The 24,272-nt window shown below is 36.4% G+C and overlaps 1 protein-coding gene across 1 annotated transcript in view; it reads left to right on the forward strand.

Annotated features, from left to right (window-relative positions):
* The window catches only part of csmd3a (CUB and Sushi multiple domains 3a), a 685,206-nt gene that overhangs the window by 148,286 nt on the left and 512,648 nt on the right, over positions 1 to 24,272 (forward strand). The window contains exon 5 of the mRNA XM_056474744.1: positions 16,927 to 17,134. Within this exon, the coding sequence (XP_056330719.1) occupies positions 16,927 to 17,134 (208 nt within the window). The remainder of the gene's footprint in view (positions 1 to 16,926; positions 17,135 to 24,272) is intronic.

Raw genomic sequence — 24,272 nt, forward strand, 5'->3', positions numbered from 1 at the left:
TGCGCTCTATAAGTGTGTCACAGGTGTATGATTCAGCTGGAGATTGAACACACCTGGGATGCAATCACAACACATTGTTCTTGCATGCAGACCTGGGTTTGTAAACTCTGCGTCTTACTAATCATCATCATCATACTCATAATAATGCTAATTACTCGATGCTGAATTCAGCGTGGATGAAGAGTTGGGATGAAAATGACAAGCTTTAGTTCAACAGGAGTTTAAACACTAACTCTCTGTCTGTCAAGACGAGCTTTTGTTGAAAGTTAACACGAAGCTGCATTCACAACCTCCACTTTTCTCCATTATGTGGGAGATTATAGACTAGACACAAGATATTCTATTTGGTTGGGTTGAGAGACAGAGATGGAAAAATACATAAGTAAAGGCCTCACTGCAAGAAGGTTGCCGGTTCGAGCCTCAGCTGTGCCAGTTGGCGTTTCTGAGTTTGCATGTTCTACCTGTGTTTGCGTGGGTTTCCTCCGGGTGCTCCGGTTTCCCCCACAGTAAAGACATGTGGTGTAGGTGATTTGGGTAAGCTAAATTGTCTGTAGTGTATGTGTGTGAATGAGTGTGTATAGATGTTTCCCAGTGATGGGTTGTAGCTGGAAGGGCATCCGCTGGGTAAAACATAGGCTAGATAAGTTGGAGGTTCATTCCGCTGTGGCGATCCTCGATTAATAAAGGGACTAAGCCGAAAAGAAAATGAATGAATGAATAAATGAATTAGGCCCACACGAAATCTGCGCGCGCAGAAATCAGCAGATCTTAAGCCCTCCTTTGAGTCTATTTATTTACTTGCGTATTTATGTGTGTAAATTTATATGCATTCAGTTTTTAAATAAATTTCAGTAGCATTATTGATTAATATTAAAATGCTCAAATGATTTATTTACAATACAGTAAGTAAAGTAATATTGTCTTTTAGTAGATATATTATATGAGAGACTTGCTTTGTTCACCAAATAAGTGGATCTAATTGGATTTGCATTGTAAACATTAAATATAAGATTAAAAGGTATTACTTTTATTTCATATATTAAGTTTTTACATATGATACTCCCAAAATCATTCTCGAAATCCACAGATTTTCTGTCCAGAAATCGCAAAAAATATCCACAGATTTTGTCTGGCCCTAGCAATAACTTATTTGAATTTAAATGTATTATCTTTTATATTTAAATTAATTTAATTTTTATTTATTTGCTCGTTGGTTGGTTGGTTTGTTAGTTCGTTGGTTGGTTGGTTTGTTAGTTCGTTGGTTGGTTGGTTGGTTCGTTGGTTGGTTTGCTGGTTGGTAGGTTGGTTTGTTCATTCATTTAAATATTAAATGTTGATTCATTTTGTTTGTTCATTTGTTTAATTAAATGTTAAATGTTAAAGCGCACCTATAGTGAAAAATCGACTTTTCAAGCTGTTTGGACAGACATATGTGCAGGTATAATGTATAGGCATTCATATTGGGTTGATTTAAACACACCCAGTCCTTTATTTTCAATTTAACAACATAAAAACGGTGGACCAATTGGAGTGGTTTTCAGACCGACTGACCGAGTACAGTCCCCCCGCCCACCGAATTGATTGACAGCTGTGTATTAACATGTCCCAGTAGTCACATGTATAATCATATCAACAAGACCAGACATGCGCAAAGCAACCGAGATTTAAAGATCTGTTCAGCTCTCTGTGATCATCAATCATCATCAAATGTGATCAAGAGTGAGTTTCACAAGTTTAAAATGTTTTAAAACAGAGCATGTGTGTAATGAATTACAGTGATTTACTTCAGCTTTACTTCATTAGCACAGCCGCGTGTCAGAACAATTATAAAGGAAGACGCTTCAATCCTGGTTTGTGGATGTTAAATCAGGTTTATCTTGTACATTAACATAACAGATATCCATACAGCAGTGGAGATTACCAGAATCCTGTCACATTGGCATGCAAAAAGAGTGCAAAGCTAAACGCGCACGCTATCTGTGTGTGTGCATGTCCATGCTGTGTGTGTGTGTGCATGAACTTTGTAACGACATCGTGTGACTCATCATTGCAACTCCACAACAAATGCATCAAATACTCATTGGTAAAGTTCTTACTGTAGTATTTCTCACAAACGTTACTTGAGATTTGCTTCCTTCATGTCTGTCTGTTGTCTGACACAGCCGAGGGAGGAGATTAAGGCGCGCTGAGAGGCACGTGGAACTTGTGGGCATGAAGGACTAGCCTTAAAGGCACAGTACACAAAAACCGCTACCTGCTGCTCAGAGCTTTAAAATAGAAACTTATGAAAGGTATAATAAATAATCCGATGGGTGTTTTGAGCGGAAACTTTACAGATACATTCTGGAGACACAAAATACTTGTATTAAATCTGGAAAAAGGGGTAACCTAGGTGCCCTTTAAATGTTGCATGCATATATAGTTAAAAACAATAGGGAATTCCAGCACTTGTAATAAAGGACAAAATTTGATGACATAAATAAATGCCAAGATGTTAAATATTTGTGTGCGATTGTTATTTGTGCCCTGAGAGAGACTTGTAAGCCGAATCACGTTGTCCTTTATTTTATTTCATAAAATTTTCTCATTTATTTCAAGTGTTGCTGGAGTTTCCTTTTTTTTAAAACTGTATTTACATTTTGTCCACGCACCTTGTATGGTGGTTGAATGCTTCAGATCTTCTCTCACCAAATGTTGCACGCAACCAGCAGTGTTTTAATGAAGCAAATGGATTTCATGTTGGCTTCCAGCTGTTTCTTTTTATTTTAATTTAGCCTAGAAACGCTACAGGCTTGCAATGCTAATATGCCATATTCGGTTTTCCTGTTCATGCATATTCATAATCTGAGGCAGTGTTTATACAGTGGCTCAAAGTATTACGACTAAGTAATTCTTAACATGTCTGAAAGTCATTTCAGTAGATTTTTGCCTTCTCAGAACTACCGTTACTTCATTTTAGCGCAGCGAATATCAATCAGCAGTGGATGTGTAAAGTCACAGAAGTGTAAAAAGATGCACTTCACTGCAATTCAAGCCAGGGCTGGTATATTTAAATGATAATGTAACCATATTCAACAGGGTATTCTGGAATACTCCTAGAGGAGTGTTAAACTTTCAGTCTGATGAAAGAACAAAAGCGACAGTTCATCCTTCAGAATAAAAGATAATGAGAATGTTGAAAAGCAACATTAATCCCTCATAGTGTGATGTTTCGGCTTTAATGAGAGCGGATAAGGGATGTACCGATCTATTATCCTGTAGCTTTCATGTAGCCTTCACATCACATCAGCCTACATTACATGCAGAAATGCCTTCAACTCATTGCCTCATCTGGTCTCAGTGTAGTTTAAGACAGACAGACACACACACATTTTGTCTAATCCACAAAAAGCTTTCTCGGTCTGGCAAACTTTGACTCTGATTGGCTCAGGTCTCTGTTTACATTATTTCAATTTACAGTATAAGTCAATGCAATAATGTGCACCATTGCTGCTTTGGAACAATTATTGTTGTGAAAGCACTACACAAATAAACTTGAATATCCTGATAAGACCTGTAACTTTTCTTTTCTTAATTATTGAATTGTTACTAAAACACACGAGTACATACTAGTATATTAATGTCAGTAAATAGATATTTAAATTTGAAATAATAAATTATTCGTTTTATTTATTTGCATATATATGCATTTTCTGTTTGTTTAAATAGTTTTATTTATTTACTATTGTGCCATAATTTCAAATAAGTAAAACTTTTTAAATTAAAAGCATTATTTTTATTTAATTTTTTATTTTAATGTATTTTTATTTTCTCATTTGCATATCTGTGCATACTCAGATTTTTAAAAAGTATTTTATGCAAACTACTGTCCCATAATTCAAAATAACTGGATATTTTAAATGCATTCATTCATTTTATTTCAATGAATGTGTTTTTCTTTTCTTAATTATTGAAATCTTATCTTTTTACTAAGACACAATATTATATTAATATCAGTAAATAGATATTTAAATTTCAATATAATAAATTATTTGTTTTTATTTATTTGCTTATCTGTGCATATTTAGATTTTTTTTAAATGTATATTTTATGTAAACTACTGTGCCATAACTTAAAATAAGTGGATTTAAAAAAGGCATTTATTTATTTACTCATTCATTCATTTATTTATTCATTCATTCATTTATTTTATCTCAATGTATTTTTTTCTTAATAAATGAAATTTTAACTTTTTACTAAGACACATTAGTATATTAATATCAGTAAATAGATATTTAAATTTAAATATAGTAAATTATTTGTTTTTATTTATTAGCTTATCTTTGCATTTTTAGATTTTTTTACATTTATTTTTTATGTAAACTACTGTGCCATAACTTAAAATAAGTGGATTTAAAAAAATGCATTTTTTTTATTTACTCATTCATTCATTTATTTATTCATTCATTAATTCATTCATTCATTTTATCTCAATGTATTTTTTTCTTAATTAATTAAATTTTAACTTTTTACTAAGACACATTAGTTTATAAATATCAGTAAATAGTTATTTAAATTTAAATATAGTAAATTATTTGTTTTATTTATCTATTTGCATTTCTATGCATAGTCTGATTTTAAATAAAATATAAACTATTGTGCCATAATTTAAAATAAATAGATTTAAAATAAAAATAAATGCGTAATTTATTTATTTTATTTCAATGTATTTTATTTTAAATATGTACATAATTGTTATTAAAGTAATAATTATTAATAATTAATTAATACATAATGTGTTTAAGTTTCTAAGTGAAATGTCACTTTTAGATCGATTAAATTGTTTAATTTGTACATTTTTGTATATATAAAATATAACTATAAATAATTGCTTCAAATACAATTAATCATTTTTCAACGTAAAATCGTTTAAATAAAAACACATTTAAATTAAAATTAATTTCTTAAAAGAAATGCTTTATTGTATTCAAAAATATTTTATAGTAATTTAGTTTTAAATATTTAAAAACAATCTTTAATATACGTGTATAGTCTACAAAAAAACCAAACAAACATGCGCTATATTCACCTTATTCTCCACGTACGAGTGGGCGCAGCCATTTGAATCATTTTGGCTCGAGACTTCCGGTCTCATTTACTTCCATTCATTTTTTGACGTTAATATAACAGCTCGTTTTGCTGCTTGGTGTTGCAAACTGATATTTTCTTATTATATTATTCTACTTGGTCTGTATAGTCAAGCAAACGCTTGTTTGTAGAGTAAGTAGTTTGACCGTTTTCTGCCGTTTATTATTCCTAGTCATTTCTCCCATAGGCAGCTGAATCGGAAATTCTAAAACAATCGCAAAAATGAGCGCACTTCCGCATTGAAGAATAAGGTCAATAGGTGAATTGGGTAGGCTAAATTGTCCATAGTGTGTGTGAATGAGGGTGTATGGATGTTTCCCAGAGATGGGTTGCAGCTGGAAGGGCATCCGCTGCGTAAAAAACACATGCTGGATAATTATTATTTTTTATTAATAATAAATAATAGCTGTTAATTTGATTAATTTTAATTAAACACTAGGTAAGGCATAATTAAGTGACAGATAATTAACTCGGATGTAAAAATACAGGTATCCGCTGTATGGTGGTGTTTTGATTAAAGGTTATTAATTTACCTTAATTAACCTGGTCCATTAACATTTTTAAATTAAGTGACTTTACACTTTATTTTGAACATGAAATAAATAAGTAAATGAATGAATGAAACAAAATAATACAACGCAGTACAATTTTAGAAAGATGTTAACTGTGTTAATTGCATATTATTAAATTAAGTCACTTTATATATTCACTCCTGTCAAAGTGGCTAAAGCTTGACTCAAATAAGCTGTCACAAACTCTACTTTTCGCTGTTTAGTCAGAAATGTTATTTACGTGCGACTGCGCTCTGCATTTCAGACATGTTACAGTAGCTGCATGTTAAAGCGCTGTGAGCTCTGGACCCTCGTGCGGCTAAAGCTCATTCGTTATTTTCTCCTTGCATGAGCTGTCGAGAGAGTCCTGTGATAAAGCATGAGTTTGCCTAAAATAGCTTTTTAGGGCAGAAATGCCGACATATAAGGCAATTTGCAGCTTAGGGAACATGGACTGCCAGCACACATTAATAGATATGAAGCTGAAGCTTTCAGAAAATGTTGGTAATGGATGTTTCGCTGCTTTGAAGCATCTGAACACGCAAAAGCACCTGCCGTCGGCTGGATGCGTAATGAACGAGACGTGCACTGCTACATGTGCATTTACAATTATAATCCCATATTCAGGATGTCATTTGCAAATTGTGGATCAGATCTTCCTCTGAATGTGTGTGAGAATGAATAACCGAACTCTGGTATGATCGAGTTATATCTGTTCATTAGGTTTAACCTGTAGTAGACTGTAAATATAAATATTGCTGCCTTCATTTTTTTAGATGAATCAAATTAGCACTTCTAGTCAAGTTCAACTTACGTCAATCAAACTGACTCAAAATATTAAGTTAAACTTTGTATAACTAAAAAAAATGTAGTTGAAGCCTGATTACTTTTTTTGTTGTCTTGACTTTTTGTCATTACATTTTTTATGTAACCCCACTGGTCCTACACCACCCAGCCCACTCTGAGCTGGGATCGAACCGGTGATCTTTTGCATGGGAGATGGTTACGCTACCAAGGAGGCTAAAGACCATGGCCTCTAGCAACTGTCGCTGGAGCACCTTTTCAGGTTCAGAGAAGTGAGGTTTACCTGCACAGAACTTCACTAGCTGGCTACACTCACCCCCCAAACCTGACTCCAATCCAGGTCATGGCACCAATGCAACCCCGCCGGTCTTACATCACCAGACCTGCTCCGAGCTGGGATCAAACCGGGGACTTGCCGCATGGGAGTCAGTAGCCGCGTTTCCACTATCGCGCCTAAAGCGGGCGAGCCAGGGCGAGCCAAGGCCAGTCGAGTTTCCACTATCACTTCCGGGGCGTAATCGGGCCAAAGCGGGGCTTCCTTGGGGCCAGCGTCCGGCCTTTTTCGGCCCGCCAAATACCTTGGGCCAAGGAGGGCCAACTGGGGCTTCGGGGCGGGGTTATGTACAAAGGCGGAGTTTTCCTGTCAGGTAAAGAGGAGACAAGATGCTTTCTTCCCTTACATTTGTTTTGCTATCGTCATTCTCGTCGCTCGGCTGCTCTTTTGCGCCTTGCAGCCAAAATCTGTGTTCGAAGTAAATGCCGCCGAACTCGAATGTGCTTATCCAGGGATCGCTGTCTGGCCTTACACCAACAGACCACAAACAGTACAAAAACAATCGCTTCAGTGTTCTCCATCTTCTAGCTCTTGTAGTGATGCCAGGTTGTGTTTGTGGTTATAATTTGAGTTTTTTGTTCCCGCTGAAGTGGGCGGGTTGTGTGACGGGTTGTGTGACGTTTGATTCGGGGGACGTTCTGGGGGCGGTGTATGCGTGACGCGCTGTGAGCAACTAGCCCGACAGTGGAAACGCGACATGATTTCGGCCTCATTTCTCAACCTCCCGGGCTATTGGCCCGGCCTGGCCCGATTAAAGCCCTGGCTCGCACTGGCCCGATAGTGGAAATGCGGCTATTGGCTCTACCAAGACCATGGCCTCTAAAAAACACTTTGATGTCGCTGTCACAAATTGTTAGGACAAAATCTACATCACATTATGTAGAGTAGTGGTCCCCAACCTTTTTATCACTGCGGACCGTTCAATACTTTACAATTTTCCCACAGCCCGCAAGGGGGAGAGATGTTGGTGCAGGGGGGTTGGGGGTTTGTATGTTTTTTTTAGATTAGATTTAGATTAGATTCAACTTTATTGTCATTACACATGTACACGTACAAGGCAACGAAATGCAGTTTAGGTCTAACCAGCAGTGAAATAGCAGCAAGTGCAGGATACAGGTATAAGTTATAAAGTGCAGAAAAACTACGGTAATATTTACAGATGGATGTACTATGAACATTATATACAGGTTGTATTAGCTATGAACAGATTTACAATAAATGAATATATGTACAGGATGCTGTTAGTAATCAGAAGTGTGCAGATAAACATAATTACAAATGTATATGTACAGTGGGTGTGTACATAATTAGAAATGTCCATGTGCAGTGGGTATGTACAGTTCAAATAAGTGAATCAGTGCAATGAATATGTGCAAACTTTAAATGTGCAAATGTTAAACAGTGCAGTGATTGTGAGGAATATAAGTTAGAGGAGTGTGGGGGGTGTATTGGGGGGGGCAAAAGAGTCAGTGAGGGGCAGAGTTCAAAAGGGAGACAGCTCTGGTCAAAAGGGAGACAGCTCTGTATTTATGGAATGTATTTAGATTGGTAGGTGACCATCAACAGTTTTCTCAGAGGATGGCAAGCTAACAAATCAAAACATTGCTGCAGCCCTGAAACAAGTTTTATTAATGGAGAAAATTAAAAAGCACAGTAGTGTTTGGGTGTTCTGTGTTTGTTTGTGAAAAACTGTGAAGCTGATCGATCAGTTCTTGTCACATGATTCACGGTACATTCATGGCATTCTGAAGAAGAGATGTTTTTAACTAGGTGTGCCTGGAAAGTGCAAGCATGTCGCAGCGCTTGCGCACGTTGCTCCCAATATGCATGCGCAAGCCACGTGCCTCCATGGGAAATTAGAAATTTACCAATAAAATATGCAATATGTGAACAGCCTCTAAAGCCTCCATTATTTGCGATCTCAAGCAGTTCTGCAGTAGTGCTGGATTTACCTGATTTGTTGTCAAATGAGTTGCGGATCTGTTTCCTTGGCAGTTCGTGGGTCCTTCACTGGGCCTTCAAAAATTTCCAAAGACGTCTGTTATTTACTCATTTTGCTGCTTGTGGGTTAAATTTTGGTGCTCAAGTGACTGAGATATAACCAAGAATTTGGTCATTTTTTAAAATAAAATATCGTTCAGACTCAAATAATAAATAAAACAAAACAAAAAAAAATCAGTTAATGATTTCTTGTGTGGCCCAGTACCAATTGATCCATGGACCAGCCTAGTGGTCCTCAGCCTCGACTGACGTTCATCCTTCACTCAAAAAAATGTTTACTATTTGTTCAAACTTTATGTTTGCTAATTACTTAATTTTAAGATCTGATGTAAGCTATCCACTGGCTCTTTCAGTATGGCAGTTAATGCCATGTAACATTGTATTCCAACTGACATTGGGAGCATTTAACAGTGAATAAAGCACATAATCAGCACCTGAGATAATCATTATCATAGTAGTTTGTTGTTGTTCAGATGCGATATTGCAGAAATAAAAACTGTTTATAACATAGGCATTCTGTGACAAATGGTCATGACAAAAAAATAATTTGTACATGAAAAATATAGCTTAACGGTTACGGTCACGGGAATCACTCTAAGTCGGGTGGAGTGGGGGGGGTGGATGACTGTCACGAAAATCACATTATGTGGGGCTGGTGGATCGTGAACTGAAGAACGAGGGGAGGGGGGGCAGATTGAGAAGTGAAGAACGAGAGGGGGGGTGGAAAGCACGAAGTGAAGACAGGGATTACCGGGATCAGTGGAGGGGGGGGCAGGGGCACGACGTTACAGGGGGAGGGAGGGGGTACAGGCTGAGAGGGGCACCTCAGCCAATGAGGGCAGAGGGGCAGTGGCTCTAGCCACCGGGCCACCCCCCTGTGCATGGCCCTGAAATAGACATTCTGTCACGGATGATTACGACAAAAAAAATGAAGTGAAAAATATAGCTTTTATCATGTAATGCTGCATTTTGTCGTGTGTAGTTAGGACACAATTAATAATAGCAAAAAAATAAAACATTTTAAAAATGTTTCTAAAATAGAAACTAACTTATCACTATAGCAGATTCTTAGGACAAAAACTTGTTTTAACATGAAAAAAAATTAGTTACACTAAAATTCATAAACATTCATTAAACATCAAGTTAAGCATACGTTGACATTCACTCAAAAAAAATATGTTAGCTGTTTGTTCAAACTACTTATTTAAAATGAGCTGAAACAACACAATTCTTGAGATTTTTTTAGGGACAACTTAATTGTTTTTTGTTCATTCATTAATTTTCCGTCGGCTTAGTCCCTTTAATCATTAGGGGTCGCCACAGCGGAATGAACGGCCAACTTATCCAACAAACGTTTTACACAGTGGATGCCCTTCCAGCTGCAACCCAGCACTGGGAACTCATCTCACACATACACTACGGCCAATTTAGTTTATTCAGTTCACCTATAGCGCATGTCTTTGGATTGTGAGGGAAACCGGAGCACCCGGAGGAAACCCACGCCAACACAGGGAGAACATGCAAACTCCACACAGAAATGCCAACTGACCAAGCCAGGCGACCTACTTGGTGCATGTGAGCCACTGAGCCACCATGTCACCCATTTGATGTTCAATCCACTTAAGTTTGTAAAAACTAATAGGTTAACTTAATTCCTTCATGTTGTCCCAACACAAATCAATTGTGTGGAACCCAGCATTTTTTACAGTGTTTTGAAAAAATAATACAAATATAACTATTGATTAGGCTTACAAAACTTTTCTTAGTGATTCTTAGTGATTCTGATTGAATCAGTATGTATTGCATTCATTTAATCTACTAAAACCATGCATTGATGCTTATTGCTTCAGTGTTGCCACCCTTCATAACGTTCATGCCACTCCATAAATCTAGATCTGCCCCTGTTTTAACTCTGTAGGTGTATTGACCCTATTAGACCCCATTTACTTGCATTGCACTGGTGTAGTAAAAAATTAAAATATAACTTGGATTTGGAGCAACATCAGGGTAAAATATAGCTGCAAGCAGCAATTACGAAGCCAAGCACAACAGAGGCAAAATGATGAGCAAGCATGGCAGAAGATCACACCAACTGCAGTGATGAATAATTTAAGGTATTTTATCATGATTTCAGTCAAATGGATGTTTTATTTTATTTTACTTTATTAGAAATGCTGTATTTTAGTTCCTAATAATATGATTGTAATCGCCTGTTACTGATTTGATGTGTTGTGGTCAGTATATGGTGACGATGATACACATGTTTTATTTTAACATTTCAAAGTGTTGCAAATATGCTCAAGCACACATTTAAAGGGATAGTTCACCCAAAAAGGATGATATGTTGAACCCAAAAGAGATATTCTGATGAACTAAAGTAGTATAGTATATCGTTCCTCGTGTTGAACAAAAAAAAGAAACTCATACTGGTTTGGAATAAGTGGATTAAAGAGAACATGCAAACTCCACACAGAAAAGACATCTGACCCAGCCAGGGTTCGGACCAGCGACCTTCTTGTTGTGAAGCGATTGTGCTATGCACTGCGCCACCGTGACGCCCCACTGATGGTTCATTCATTCATTTTCTTTTCGGCTTAGTTTCTTTATTAATCCTGAGTCGCCACAGCGGAATGAACCACCAACTTATCCAGCACATGTTTTACGCAGCGGATGCCCTTCCAGCTGCAAACCATCTCTGGAAACATCCATTCACACTCATCCACTACCCAATTCACCTGTATGGCATGTCTTTGGACTGTGGGGGAAAACGGAGCACCCAGAGGAAACCCACGCGAACACAGGGAGAACATGCCAACTCCACATAGAAACGCCAACTGACCCAGCCGGGGCTCAAACCAGCGACCTTCTTGCTGTGAGGCAACAGCACTACCTACTGCACCACTGCGTCGCATGGTTCATTCATTCATTCATTCATTTTCGTTTCGGCTTAGTCCCTTTATTAATCTGGGGTTGCCACAGCGGAATGAACCGGCAACTTATCCAGCACATGTTTTATGCAGCGGATGCCCTTCCAGCATAACCTATCACTGGGAAACATCCATACACACTCAACCGGAGCACCCGGAGGAAACCAACGCGAACACGGGGAGAACATGCAAACTCCACACAGAAATGCCAACTGACCCAGCCAAGGCTGGAACCAGCAACCTTCTTGCTGTGAGGCGATTGTGCTACCCACTGCGCCACCGTGACACCCCACTGATGGTTCCAATTGAATAATTGTAATCCAAGGATTATTACGGGCAAAGGAGCTTATTACAATAAACATGAGTGCAATTTTAAGACGCTGGTGGTGCTAGAAGGCTTGAAATAGTAACAATAGAAAATTTGGTAGTCATTGTTGAAACTCTCTTCAATCTGTGAAGGTGTGGAACTTTCCTGCAAGCAGTTCTATGGGTAGTTATGATTCATGAGTTGAAGATTTAGAAAAAAAAAGGACCTGTACACTTTTGATGTTTGGCCCCTGATAATTTCAGAATAAATCATAAATATGAGTTTCACCAAAGCGATTGGATCTTCAGAAGACTTGAAACAAGACTTGCATCGTTGTTCATGTCCAAATATGTGTTTGATGTACTGTATATTATAAAAAGATTCAGAGTTCCTGCTTTTGTGTTGCGTGAAAAAAGAAAACAATCACATATGGATTTTTTAATAAGGTGAATGAATGATTAATGATATCTTTAAACTACCATACACTGATAACAAAAAAATATTTGATGCATATATGCATTAGCCCATGTCCTGTTGATGTGCGTTTTAAGTAAAAACCCTTCATTAGATATAGTAAGTGCATCTCGGTGAAGTGTTTTCATAAGACGCGTTCCTCTCATCCTGCATGAAGCTAATTAGATTAATTATCTGACACTGTCTCTTTTTTCAAGCCAGACTTGGGCTGCATAATTAAGTGTTGATTTTAGTTTTTGTTGTTTTCAAAAAATAAATGCTTACAACCCCATATAATACTCATTAAAACAATCATTCTGTTCCTCAGAACATAACCAGCAATTAGCACGATCAACCTGATGTACAATAATTGCTCTTATCGTTGTTTATTGTTTTGTTGGCAGACAACAGTCCAATCCAGTACTGGTGGAGAAAAAAACTATTTATTTCGGGGAGCTTTTCCCTCACTGGGATGCTCATTATCTGTCATAATCATAATGTCAATGATTCAGCCTCACAAAGCAGACCTTTTGACTCACAGTGCACAGTTGGATGACCCTTTCTGACCTTTTGTCAAGTCAAATCAAGTCAGTATTGCTTCAGAGCAGCTTCACCGAAAAGCATGCCTTCTGTTTGGTGAATATTACACATTATGTTTGTTCCTTTAACAATATGACTCTGAGGAATGCTTGATTTTGATTGGTCCAAACCAACTGGCTACTATTAGAATCAGAATATTACAAACTTTGATTTGAAGCAAAGTATTTGAAAATCAGACAAACAGGCTAAGGGTTAGTTCACACAAAAAGGAAAATACCTACATTAATTCTCCCTCATGTGTCTTTCTTGTGTTGAATGCTATATATATAATATGTCATTCATGCTGTCGTGACAAACTGGGGTATTAGACTCAAATAAGGAGCAAGGACTGGTGAGAGTGTTATAGAATGTAATAACGCTCGCCAAACGTAAATTAAAAAAACTTCCGCATTTCGCGGTGTGCGTGTTTTTGTGTGTTTTGTGTGGTCCTTTACTGACAGCCGCCTATGTCTTGGATCTTGTCGGAAAATATGGCAAAAAAGTCCTTACTTACATGATGGTAATAGTTTGATTGCAGTGTTTACTTCAGTAATGCCACTAATATCTGCATACTCCACATGTCTTAATTCCATTTCTGTTTAGTTCAGTTATGACTTTAGTCGCATTAAGGTAATCAAAAATCTCTGTTTACATGGTAGACTCTTAATCTGAGTATTCATATTAAAATCGTATTAAAGTATTGTTGCCCATGTAAACATACTCAATGTTTGACACACCGTCAGGTCTCCGTGAACTTGGCATTGAGAAGCAGCATTTTTCTCTATGTACGCACATCAAAAGCAAGTATGAAATCGCTGTTTGGAGCTTATGTAGGCTGAAAGTTCAGCATTCATGTTTAACTGAATAAACACTTAGTAAACACAAGTACATCACCAATTATCATAGTAGAACAGTTTCTCAAGCAGTTTGTGATGCATTTTGGAAATAGGAGATGAGCCCCTCGTCTAATGCGCCACCCGGCTCGAGAAACCCATTCTAAAAGATTTATTATTTGGGTAGCACACATATTCTGAATCCCTTTGGCAGAATTCAAATTAGCCATTTTATTCTAGATTAATCTAGATTAATTTCTTAATTAATCTAGATAAAAAAAATTATCTATGCCCACCTATTTTATATATATATATATATATATATATATATATATATATATATATATATATATATATATATATATATATATATACAGTATATATATATATATACAGTATATATATAGTTAAATACATAGTTTTTAAATTTAGATATGCATCTCAATTTGCCTACCTATATTACGTCCTAAAAGTATGTCCTTTTTTTTACACCATTTGGATGACACTCTCCAAACATTCAAGGTGGGGGTGGAGTTGAAAAATGGAGCCGTCAAGTCGGACACTTCGGTGCTCAAAGTTGCAGCAGTCATGATGACCGATCACATGGCGTCATCATCAATTTTTTTTAATTTTTACTTTATTCATACCAACAAAAGATTTACTGTACAAATAAAACAGAATACAGTCTCTACAAACTATTGTTCATTTTTAAACAATAAGGGAATTACTAATTAAATATATAACAAACTCATGAGAGAAATAAGGGAAAACAAGACGGTAATAAAAAATGAATAGGCCTATTAAAAACAATAAGCACAAATTCTTGGAGTTTAAACAACACTCTTTAGGCTAATATTTCTTGTTTGAATATGCTAAAAAGGCATTTGTATTTATAGATATAAAACTTTCCAATAAATAATAGTGTAAAAACCAAAACAAGGTGTTTTGATTAAGTCTTAAACAATTATTAAGATTATTTTATATAATTAAAGCATTTAAAAAAAAACACTTTAATCCAAAAAGATTGAACAAAAAGACATTAATAAAATAAATGAGCTACACTTTAAGTAGAAGTTTCCCAGAAAGAGCAGGTACATCAATATCACTTTTAAAACTTGCGCATAAACGACTAGACAGGAAAAAAAAAAATTATAAAAAAAATAATAATATATTTTTATATATATAAAAATTATTTTATAATTATTTAATAAAATAGTTATTTAACTTAATTTGTTAAATCAATAATGGATGTTAAATCATTATTGGATCATTAATGATAATTATTTTATTACAAGTCTGTAAGACTTGAGTTAATGTTTGGGTTATTAAATCTTATATGGAGCTGAATACAGTATAAAAAGGTCGATAATAAACCTGTGCAAACAATCTAGTCATTATGAACAAATGATTTAACAAAAGATGATTCTGCAGTAAAATATTTGTAGTGTTTTAATAAGTATGATGTGCACAAGATAGAGAGGGTGTAAAAAGTTAATTGTTTTGAAATTTGTGGGACTGACGTTGTCCAATAATAAACCCGGAACACATGTGGTTGTTGTCGTGCTGTGAACTCAGCCAATCGTGTAATATCTGTGTTGTCATCGCAGCTCCAGCAGTCGCTCTTCAGATGCTGCACTGGCTGAATCAGTCGTCTGATCTCGGAGCACTGTCTCGGTACTTTGATGCCACATGTGACAGTCACGTGGCGTCGGCGCAGCATCAATCCAGACAACATTTCTAACCAGCATGCACCGCTTTAAGACAGATTTTGATTGATCTGCGCAGTGCTGCATAAAGTCGAACACACCTATTGTTTGTTTCTTTATCAATATTACTCTCTGGAATGCTTGATTGGTCCAAACCAACTGGCTACTATTAGAATCACAACATCACAAACTTTGATTTGAAACAAAGTATTTGAAATAAATCAGACAAAAAGGCCAAGAGTTAGTTCACACAAAAAAAAGCACCCATCAAATTCTATACTTGAAAAAATGTATCTACTTATATCACGTCCTAAAAGTATGTACTTTGTTGTACACACAGTTGGATGACACTCTCCAAACTTTTGTCAAGTCAAATCGGTGGTGAACGTTACAGGCTATGTTTATTTCTTTAACAATATTACTCTCTGGAATGCTTCATTTTGATTGGTCAAAACCCACTTGCTACTATGAGAATTGCAACATTGCAAAATTTGATTTAAAGATCAAAAATCACACAAAAAGGCAAAGGGTTAGTTCACGCAAAAATGAACATACCTACATTTATTCTCCCTCATGTGTCTTCAAACAAAAAAAAAGCAAAAGTTGATGGCACCTACAGTATCAGATTTTATATTTGGAAAAAATACCATTGCTGCGTCCCAATTCGCCTATTTATACTACATAATTTGTGATTCATGTTTTTATTTATTTATTTGTTTATTTAATAATTTATTGATTGATTTATTTATTTTTATTCTTTATGCTTTTGAATTGCATTATGAGACTGTTCTTTCTTCCAACTTTTAACCTTGAAAAGTTTGAAAAACTGACTTTTATGAACATTTTTAATAGTTCAAAGGGATATATTGTCTGGATTGGTGTTGTATATTACACTAATAATTACAAAATCCTAAAAAGTACATTCTCTGTTATTTTACAGACTTATTTTTCTATATAATATTTCTTAAACATTATTTCTTAATATTTCTTAATATTATTTCAAACTCAGTCTTATGGTAATGTTGTTGATGTAATTATCTTTTTGCTATAAAGTGTTTTTTAAAGTGTATGAGGGATTATACAGATATACAGATTATATGTATACAGATTACATGCTAAACTAAACTGCAAAAATCAATATCTCATGTCTAATTATGTAAGTAGCCATGCAATAAGCATAAGCCAGATGATATATTTCCACGCAGATGTTATAGAAAAAGAAACCGGTCATCAGCTGATCATACCTTCACATGAATCTCTTACATATACCTTATATCTTAAATGTGTGCTTGTTTGTTTAACAGCTGAGGACACGTGTGGTGGGACGTTTCGCGGGGCCAGCGGCACCATCTCCAGTCCGGATTTTCAGAAGGACTATCAGAGCAGTGGTGAATGTACATGGACCATCCTGGCGGATCCAGGAGACACCATCTCTCTGGTCTTCACTGAGTTCCAGATGGACAGCAAACTGGACTCTCTAGAAGTTGAGGGATCAGATCCACCTACCATATGGTGAGTAGGAGACTGGGCTTTGTTAAGGGCAGCGCTGTAGAGAGAGAGTTGCGACAACTCCATTGACTACAATGGAACATGTTTGAACAGCAATGGCAGCTCATGTAGCCTCTCAATAGTTCCGGGAAGTTAGCACTTATGGTGATGATACACAGGTCAACTTGTTAAGCAATGTTTCTGGGCAATTTTGCAAAGTGATGTTGATTAGCTACTTTTTTACTAAGAATGGGAAAGAGTATTGCATCTGTAACTGATTGTCCTAATTAGTTACCCTGTGTCTCACATCGTTGTCCATTTATGCAACATAGACTCATTCTGAAAAGGTAGTCACATTTCTGGAGATCGTGAAATATGTAGCCAGAAGTACATATGGCTGCATTTTGTCTTTAAAACGAACGCTACAGAATGGTATGACGCCGTTCCTTTTCGCACTTACTAGCTGACCGCTTACCTCCATGTGGACGGCTTTCCCACTGTTACTAGTTTGTTTAATAGCTTGCCATGTATGTCGATGAACTTGAGATGCAGAGAAAAGTTGAGTCTGGCAAAGAATGGTTCCAGAAAGCAGGTAAGGCAAAATCAGAAGCCAAAAATAATAATAAAGTAAATAACGGCGAGAATGTGGTAAAATCTGAAACGTGGTAAAAATCAGGCGAGAGCTTTTCTTTTTCTGGATTGCTTTTTAAAAGTGTGGCTTGAGTTTAGGGAAGTGGGTAGGCGGGTTGAAAACACTATTGGTTGGGTTTAGGCAAGGAGGAAGGTGGGTCGGTCGATTGGTCAGTCAGTCAGTCAGTCAATCGATAGCGTCCTCTGGTGGATTTACGTGAGAAAAGCAGGCGTGAATGGCACTTGCGAAAGTAATTTGAGGTTCGCATAAACAAAAACTGCAAAAAAAAAAAAAAAAAAAAAACGTAGCTTCTGGGACGAATTTGGTACTCTCCAAAAATATTTATATATATCGGTATGTTTTCAGAATGAGCCTGGGTCGCATTTATGGCATTATTTCCCAGAGTTGCCCAGAAACATTGCTCAAAAAGTTGCCCTGTGTATCATCAACATTACAGCAGAGTTTAAATAAGATTGTCATGTTTTAACATAATCGAACGTCATTTTAATTAACCTCGAAGCACTTCCTGGAACTATTTAAGTTTACATTAATCACGTGACTATTGAAAAGTTTGGACTTCCATTGTTGCTACTCTCTGTTTTATTGAATGCCTAATTCTGATTGGTCAGTTATTTTTGTATATTGAGTGGTAAGTGTTTGTTTTAGGGACTTTTAGGATTGTACACATTTCAATTTAATTATTATGTTGTTATCTGGGCAGCACAGTGGTTCAGTGGTTTGCACTGTTGCCTCACAGCAAGAAGGTTGCTGGTCTGAGTCCTGCCTGGGTCAGTTGGCATTTCTGTGTGGAGTTTGCATGTTCTCCTCATGTTGGCCTGGGTTTCCTCCGGGTGCTCTAGTTTCCCCCACAGTCTAAACTCTTGCACTGTAGGTGAATTTGATGAACAAAATTGTGTGTGAATATGAGTGTAAGGGTGTTTTCCAGTACTGGGTTGTGGCTGGATGGGCATCCGCTATGTGAAACATATGCTGGATAAGTTGGTGGTTCATTCCACTGTGTGACCCCTGATGAATAAAGGGACTAAATCCAAGGAAAATGGATGACTGATTAAATGTCTGAGAAATCATTTAAATGCTCAAATTAAATTAATTAAAATAAATAAAATATATATTTTTAAGAATATTGTTCTTTATTATTGGAGCATGATGTACTTCTCAATAAAATAAAATAAAATAAAATTCTTAGATCTTTTAATCTTAGCAGCAATTTAGTAACTAATGCGCTATAAATGAATTGGGTAAACAAAATTGCCCGTAATGTATGACTGTGTGTCAATGTGAGAGTGTTTGGGTGTTTCCCAGTACTGGGTTGTGGCTGGATGGGCATCTTCTGTGTAAAACATATGCTGTAATAGTTGGTGGTTCATTCTGCTGTGACGACCCCAGATGAATAAGGGACTAAGCTGAAGGAAAATGAATGAATGTTATGTCTGTCTTTATTTACTCAACATTTAAATAAAATAAAATAATGCATTTGTAAAACCTCATATGAAATAATTTTATTATTATAAACAATTGAATTATTTATAATGTTTTATTTGAGATATTCAGTACAATAATTAGCATATTAGCATCTGTTTGTATACCTCTTTGATCTTATATACAAACAAAATAAGAAATAAATTATTTGTTGATTGTATATTATTCATTGGTGGATTATTGACAGATGAATTATGTATAAATATTTGTTTATATACACTTTATGAACTAAATAGTGTTTATTTAAAGTACATTTGATAGTTTTCCATCCGTTTCATAAAGCAAAACACAATAAAAAACATTGTTTATCATGTGAAGATCAGGCCATGGCATGCTATTACTGCAATAATTTGACTTGCTTTTACAATGTTATAGGGGTATTTTGCACTAAAATAGTGTGTTAGATTGGATGTGTGGCCTTTGGCTTTGCCAACAAAAGATATAGCAAGCGTCTAATTTTCTTTTTAAAAGCCTGCCCGTTTTGCTATTTCAACAATACATGATTACATGTTTGCTTATATCGTATTTTTCCATTCCATTGTTTTCCCTCACTATCCGCAACGACCCACCAATTGAAATCCACAGATTTTTCAATGTATATTTATTACATAAATAAATGCATAATTAGTGTAATAACGTCCTTTTGTTTTTCGTTCCCACACAATAGTTAAGATTGTTTCTAGCCCATTCAGCAGGGAGCATTGTTTGTTCAGATTTAATGTATGCACTGATAAGCTCATAGGATTCAACATCTTAATTTCCAAGTGTGGAAATGATTTTCAGCATGACAATTGGAGAGGAGGAAATGTGCGATTTATGTGTTAGATTTGTCCAAAGAAACTACTCAGAAGGTGCCAAAACTTCTATCAAACCTCTGAAATTACTTGCGAGGAGGATATGAAATAAGAATAGATGCCTCTAACTTGATTCGATTCAGCCTGCATGACTCTGCAAAATCCAAAGGTTTCAGTCTTGGCACAGAAAAGCAGTTTGCGTACTGAACGATTGCTTCCTGTTAGACTCTACTGCTCAAGCTGAAACTATAATCAGAGGCTTTAAGCACATGCAAAGAGCACATTTGTGTGAGCTGTGTTTTTTGTGTGGTGGTGACCTTGCTTGTCGGTGGCTTCATTGATTCGTTTAAGTCATTTCTATAAACAAGATGACAAATGAAGCTGATTTTTTATTTATTTTTTGAAGCAGAATGAACTTCTGCCTTCTAATATTGTTCAAGGCAAACAAACAAATCAATGGTTTTGCCAGAATGACCTTTATGTAATTCCGCAATACTTCCTTTGTATGTTGGAAAGGGCAAAAACAACAATCTTGTAAGTTACAAATCACTCAGAGGAAGGGGCGCGCAAAAAACCATTCCTCTCGCTCTCAGCTGGTGAAATGCATTCCGTGTTGGGAAAAAAGTATATTACCTTTCTTTTTGTCTTAGATGAAACATGCTTCAGGGCTTAAATGAGACACCTGGGGCCACGTTTTGCGAGAATAACATCACTGTTTCTGGGTCAGTGTTTTTGCTAGTGCTTCATCACATTCTAAGATCAGTTGTCAGTCAAAAACTACACTGTAAAAAGTATCTATTAATTACGCATTAACACAAGTTTATTCACAGTTGTGAATTGTGTTATGGGACTATATTATACAGTATCTCTGCTCGGTCTTTCTTTTTTATGCCAAGTGCAGATGTCATTGTTTATAGATAGATTTAGATTATAGACTTTTTTTAAACACTTCAACAAACACTAAAAACGCTGCCTAATATAAATATTGACAGTAACAAAAATACAAATGTAAGTACACAAGGAAAAATAATGATAATAATAATAATAATGATGATGATGATGATAATAATAATAATAATAATAATAAAAAAAATAAATAATAATAATAATAATAATAATAATAATAATAATAATAATAATAATTAAACACAAACAAATAAAGCAAACAGCAAAATTGCATAAAATAAAATTATGTTGAAAATTTAACTCTACAGTTTAAGAAAGTGACTTTTATTGACATTTTTAGTTTGTAATTATATAATCAGGGTTCATTCGGTCATGGAAAACCTGGAAAAGTCATGGAATTTCAGAACATTCAGACGCATTCACATCCGCGCTGTTTATGAAAATAAAAGCTTTTGAATATTTTTACAGACACATTTAGCTGCTATATGTTAGTCCAGGGGTCACCAATCTCGGTCCTGGAGGGCCGGTGTCCCTGCAGAGTTTAGCTCCAACTTGCCTTAAAACACCTACCTGGATGTTTCAAGTATACCTTGTAAGACCTTGATTAGCTTGTTCAGGTGTGTTTGATTAGAGTTGGAGCTAAAATCTGTAGGGCACCGGCCCTCCAGGAACAAGTTTGGTGACCCATGTGTTAGTCAGATAATGTTTCTATGTTTCTAAATGTTTCTAATCAACCTGAGACAGTTGACAATAGGCTGGAAACACAGCTACATCTCACCAAGGGGGAATACGAGAAAGTTCACCCTTCTCCTTTCACCTCAAGTCCCCTTCTTGACCTAAGTTCAGTGCACATTTTCACATAAAATATCCAAGGTTTTAATATGGTGTAGCCTTATTCATGTTTGGTATCATTTTAAATGTCTCTGTGTGATTGGTAAAGTGGTCTCAATTTCACTGTAATATTTCATTTTTATATGTTGTTTTGGTTTTTGACTTTGATAAAATCTTTGTCAGATGCTCCCCCTCCTTATGATTAACTCCTCAAATTCACCAGGCAAAGGTCTCGGTGATGCTTTTATTGTCTTGAATTAATAGCTGTTTGTCGTGAGTTGAGTATTTAAAGTAAATGTGGACAAATATCATTGGGATTTTGTAGCCAAGACACCCCGTTGCAGCATCTCTGAGACTTATGCTGCAATGTACTTCTCAGGTCAGGCATGCATCTCTAACTCTTTGATTTATCTTTGAGTAATGGATGTTATATTTTTACAGTATCATCTCTGTATTTGGCTTTCGAATGATTTTATTATTTAATTGGCATAATAAAATTTTACCTGACAAATAAAATGTTAAGTTTTGATTCATTCTGAATTCTCCCGAAATCTTTTTATATCCAGTAGAATAAGTGGAGTCTGCGCTACCTTTATGATTCGACATGATTAGACTTGTGTGGCATGTCAGCATGGAGATCTTTAATCTAATTGCTGAAATGAGCAAGTTGCAGTGGCTAAATCTACTACTTTTTAAGGATGAGTGAGCAGTTGGCAACCAGACTATATAAGTATTAGCTAACCCTACATCCTCTAACTAACAGCAGTGTCGACATACTGTCCGAGAGAAGACACTCAAACCCAGGGCGTGGAACTCTGAGCGGTGTTTGGTCCCTAATGAATGTATAACTGAAGAGTATGGGAACAGATATAGATCAAAACTCTAAATTTAGTCATAAATGATGAATCCATTCTTACAATTAGAAATAGTCTAAATTTTACGATCAATTAAAATTGGAGTCAGATTAAATTCGGAGCTAAAAAACGAATATAAATAAATTCTATTAAATAACAAAGTTCTTTTCAGAAGCACTAGAAAAGGCTAACATGCATTTAACCTTCGACCATGCTGTTAGTTTCATCATTGGGCTAATAGATGGACTTCTACACAATCGATCTAAAATTATGAATTCTATCCCAATACATCTATTCCAGTCATCTGGTCAAATTATACTCAATATCACAATATGTATCACCGAAAAAATATCATGCAGCCTTAGCTAAGACTCAACCCAGGCTTATTCCGAGTACGTAGTCTCGCAGGCGTTTCTGGAGACCGCGAAATGCGTCCCGGGAGGTATGTATTTTTGCAGTTTTTGTTTTCGCGAATCCGCGATAGTCTGCTGTGCGTGCTTTTTCCACGTCTGGAACATCTCGCCAGAGGCCGCTGTCGAACGACCTTCTGCCTGTCTGCCTGAATAATTGACCATGCGACCGGCCAATCGGCTGACTTACCCTCCTCCTTCCTTAAACCCAACCAACGACGATTCACAAAAGCCGTCCAGAAAAAGAAAAGCCCTCGTCTGATTTTTTACCACATTTTCGGATTTTGACCACATTCTCACCCTGTGATGAACTTGTTTGCTTTATTTTTTGGATTTTGTTTTTGTTTTCTTACCTGATTTCTGGAACCGCTCTTTCCCAGACTCGAACCCGGTCGTCGTCGTGGTCAGCCCCTCTCTGCGCCTCAAGTCCGCCGATGTACATGAAGAGCTAACCGGACAAACTGGTTGCGGTGGGAAAGCCCTCTACATGGATGTGTGCGGCCGGCCGGCAAGCGCCGAAAGGAATGCCGTCACACCTCCCCGCAGCGTTCGCTTAAAAAAAATTTAATGCAGCCATACGTACCTCCGGCTACGTATTTCGCGGTCTCCAGAAACGTCCACGGGACTACGTTCTCAGAATGAGCCTGGGTTGCGAAGACTAGTGTATTTTAGGAATATGGGACAATGTGTCTGCATTTCTTCACATTTGATGACGAGCAAATGTTATTCATGGATGAAAACAAATGACGTGTTCTTGCTAGGCTAATGCATCATTTAAAGCGAGCAGTTTTCCTCGTTTTTTTTTTCCCCCCACCCAAGCTGCTTTAAAAGAAACGACCAAAATGAAATCTTTTGTATCAGTTCTCTCCTCTGAGGTTTTACATGCTCACTGTGACTGCGGCTGCCCATTGCATACAAGATTTGTCCCACTTCCCTGCGCCAAGAAAGAAATAAATAAACCCCACACACACTCACAGGGATTATGTTGTGTGATGGGAGAACGTTAAAAGCAGGCAGCTGCATGGCCTGTCATCATTATTTTGTTACGTTTTTGTCTTTCTCCTCTTTGCTGTATTACATTTTTATAGATGCTCAGATGTGAAATATGTCCTGTATTAGTTTCTTCTGAAACTAATGTTCTTTATAAACGAGCTTTGCACATGTTACTTTTACCACTGACAGAGATGAAGCTCTGCTGGTGACTTCTTTGAAAATTGAGCTTTGGTGCTGTTTATT

Source organism: Danio aesculapii, chromosome 16, assembly GCF_903798145.1.
Source record: "Danio aesculapii chromosome 16, fDanAes4.1, whole genome shotgun sequence".
Classification (NCBI taxonomy): domain Eukaryota; kingdom Metazoa; phylum Chordata; class Actinopteri; order Cypriniformes; family Danionidae; genus Danio; species Danio aesculapii.